General features: G+C 65.0%; 1 protein-coding gene across 1 annotated transcript; it reads right to left on the reverse strand.

Annotated features, from left to right (window-relative positions):
• Nucleotides 1–363: 363 nt before the first annotated feature.
• PLVAP (plasmalemma vesicle associated protein) lies at nt 364–3,021 on the reverse strand. The gene is made up of 6 exons (XM_074808596.1): nt 2,644–3,021; nt 2,148–2,232; nt 1,326–1,915; nt 966–1,083; nt 768–846; nt 364–660 (listed from the first exon to the last, which is right to left on the reverse strand). The coding sequence occupies exons 1-6, from the start codon at nt 3,019–3,021 to the stop codon at nt 654–656; spliced, it is 1,257 nt and encodes a 418-aa protein (XP_074664697.1). The 3' UTR covers nt 364–653.
• Nucleotides 3,022–3,318: the final 297 nt, after the last annotated feature.

Consider the following 3,318-nt stretch of genomic DNA (forward strand, 5'->3'; position numbering starts at 1 on the left):
GGTGTGCTGGGAGCGCCACCCGCCGCTGCTGAGGCTCTGGCAGGGGATGGCGTGCTGGCAGCCCAGCAGGCAGGAAAGGTTCTTTCAACAGGAAGGCGCGGGGAGCGCGGCCGTACATCAGTGAGTGGCAGCCGGCGATAAATCACCGCGCTCGGCGCGTCCTGCGCCCGCCGCGGCGCCCCGGCCCCCCGCCCCAGTGCCCCGGCCCCCCGCCCCGGCGTGCCGAGGGGGCTCGGTGGCCGGATGGGGCTGCTGGGGCTTGGCCTTGCGCGCTTCCTTCCCCAAAGGGGCACGTGAAGCCGGGACGGGATGTTCCCGCTCCCCGTCCCGCCGTAGGCATCCAGGCAGACGTGCGGTGAGCTGTGTCGGTGCTCAGGGCCGGCTGTATTTCCAGCTGCCAACCGCCCCGTGTCCAAGCGTACGGGTACATGCGCGGGGAGGGGGGCAAGCGTGCGGGAGGGGATGAGGACGGCGGCTCAGGGAGGGGTGGGCCCGGCTCCCGCCGCGCTGGTGGCCCCTCTGGGGCTGGGGGGAGGACGGCGCTGGTGCCGGCTGCTCGCTCCTGGTCAGGGTTTGCCGTCCGTGCCGCGGGAAGCACCTCCTGGGCTTGTCCTTGAGCCCCTCGCCGCCGTTTTCCATGCTCTGCTCAGCCGTTAGCCGCTGCGGAGAGGGCAGGATCAGGCCCCCTGCACTGCTCGTGCCCCCAGCCCCCTCTGCACACCCTCACCCCATCCAAAGGGTGGGCTCCCACACCGGCCCCCCCTCACCTGGGGTTCTGCAGGGTGGACCTGTACTGATCCATGATCTTCTGCACCATCCACTGCATCTCCTCCGGGTTGATTTTACCTGGTGGGATGGAGCCGTGGGGCCTGAGCCGGGCTGGGCACCAGCGGGGGGACACGGTGGCCCCCAGCGTGACAAGGGGACCGGTCCCACAGCAAGCCCCCTCCCCTTCAAGGACTCACCCATGTTCCTGAAGATGCCCTGGTTCCTCAGAGCATCCGTGTAGGTGCTGGTGGAGGGTCCCAGCCGCCTGCCACTCCCCGGCACCCGCGAGCCCATGATATCGAAGAAGGCGTCTGTCTGCGGAGGAGAGCGGGCGGTGGCGGTCACCTCTGGCCAAAGAGAGGCCTGAGGGTGCTGCCGCCGCTTGTCCCTGCCCCGGGGAGCACCCGCGGCCGTGCAGAACCGTGTTTGCAAAAGAAAGCCGCGCGTGCAAAACCGCCTTTGCAAAATGAAGACGGACACGCCCGGCCTCGTGCGTGCCCCCGGCGCGGCCGTGGAGGGTGCCCGGTGCCGTCCCGGTGCCGCGGCAGCTCCCTCACCTTGGAGCCCATGCAGATGTTGAGCTGCTCCTTGAAGTACCCAGCCTGCGCGGCGGCTTTGCTCTTGTCCTCCAACTCCTTCCCGAGCTGCTCCTTCTCCACCAGCAGCTTCTTCTTCTCCTCCTGGCTGCCCTTGACTTGCTTCTCGACCTCCTGCAGCCGTTTCTCCAACTCCTGCTTCCCCCGGCTGCAGTTGAGGTGACAGTGGAGCAGGTTCATCTCGTAGATGCTCTTCCCCCGGTACATGCTCTCCCGTTCCTGCTGCCAGAGGAAAAGCCCCTCCGTCCGCTGCATCAGGCGGCTGAGCTGCTCGTGGACGGCGCTGCAGCTGTACGGCCCCAGCGTCTCCTTGATGTGCTGCAGGGGGTAACTGATGTCCGACCTCAAGGCCCCGCACTCGTGTTTCAGCAGGTCCAGGTTGGTTTTGCTCGACTCGCAGACGGTGCGGGTGGTCAGCAGGTCCCGCTGGCAGCTCTCCTGCTCCTGGGTGGCTTTGGCGAGCATGGCATCCACTTTGTGGCCTTTTTCCTCCAGCTCTTTCTTGGCCAGGGCTGCCTGGTCCAGCTGGCTCTGCAGCGTCGCTTTCTCACCTGCGAAGGGGTGGGGGGGGCACAGGGTTGGGGTGCGTGATGTGTGTGTGTCCCCCCCCCCACTCCCAACTTTCACCCTGCATCTTGGGGTGACGCCCCTGCCTGGCCCGGGGAGGGCGCAGGCCCCCTGCAAAGTCTGTGGTGGGTCCCTGAGGGGTGCTGGGGGTCCCCAGAAGGCTGGGAGGGGGTGCCCAGGGTAGGGGCAGCTGTGGCGGGGGGGGGTGTCCCTTACCGCTGCAGCTGGTGTTCACGTGGCTGGTGGTCATGTGGCACTCTTCCAGCTTTATCCACTGGTATAAGATGATGTTCATCATCTCCTGCAGATGAAGTGGGGGGAGGAAGAGGAGGGGGGTCAGAACATCCCACAAGGACCCCCCTGGCATCGCCTCACTCGCCCCCTGGGCACTGATGAGAGCATGGGGGACTGGTGGGGCCAGTGGATGAGAAGGGGGGACTGTGAGATTGGAACCCCCTCAGCCAGCGGCTGCCTCTGGGATGCCAGGGCTGAGACCCCCCCCACCCCGGGGCTGGGAGATTTGGGGGAGTGATGTCACATCACCAGCGGGCTCTGCACCCCCCCCACTCCCCCCACACCATCTCGTCCATCCCTTGCAGGGCTGAAGCGAGGTCCTGGCTCCTTGCAGCCGCCAGCACCCATGGGTGGGTCACCCAGCACTCAGGAAGGGGGGGGCTTTGCTTTCCCTCCCAGGGGAGGGGTGGGGGCTCACCTTGTAGATGAGGTTGGCACCCTGGGTGCTGTTGCACTTATCCAGGTCCCGTTGGACCTTCTGGGCGAGGACCTGCAGGCCCTGCTTCTCCTTGAGGGTGGCGTTGAGGGTGCGCGTCAGGTTGAGGTTCCTCCCGCTGAGGGTGATGATCTTGTTGTAGCGATCCTGGAGCTGCTCCTCCAGCAGCCGGAGGTGCGTGTCGGTGCCCGCCTGCGCGTTGCCGTACACCATGAACAGCACCAGCCCCAGGATGATGAGGAATTGGATGAGGGAGGTGAAGAGGAAGATGTACTTCATGTAAAACCCGCAGTCCCGCTTGGGGATGGCCTCCTTGGCTTCCAGACCGAACTTGGCCATGGTGTAGCTGCTCTTCTCCATCCCGCCGATGCTCTGCGTGTCCCCGCCCCGCCGCAGCCCCTTTCAACGAGGTCGCGCCGGGGTGGAGCTCGCTCTCGCTGCCGTGTTTGTGTTGGGGAAGGCAGCTGCTCTGCTGATAACCTGACTGAAGAAGAGTTTGACTTTGACAAGGTTCTGGTGTACCCTTGAGATAAGGAAGCTTTGCTTAAAGCAAATAACTTTCAAGGAGCTGCTGACTACACAACAGGATGAAGCGAGCGGGGAGGAAGCTGATCATGGTTATCCAGTGAGGATGTTAAAAACAACTTTTTGATCAAT

This window comes from Strix aluco, chromosome 29 (genome assembly GCF_031877795.1).
Source record: "Strix aluco isolate bStrAlu1 chromosome 29, bStrAlu1.hap1, whole genome shotgun sequence".
In the NCBI taxonomy this organism is placed as follows: Eukaryota; Metazoa; Chordata; class Aves; order Strigiformes; family Strigidae; genus Strix; species Strix aluco.

Excerpts from the sequence above, each read along its gene's own strand:
- PLVAP (XM_074808596.1), bottom strand. The coding sequence starts at position 3,021 with ATGGAGAAGAGCAGCTACACCATGGCCAAGTTCGGTCTGGAAGCCAAG. Across the intron at positions 1,084-1,325 it reads ACATCTGCATGGGCTCCAAG|ACAGACGCCTTCTTCGATAT; the intron begins GTGAGGGAGCTG and ends TCTCCTCCGCAG. Across the intron at positions 847-965 it reads GGGCATCTTCAGGAACATGG|GTAAAATCAACCCGGAGGAG; the intron begins GTGAGTCCTTGA and ends CCATCCCACCAG.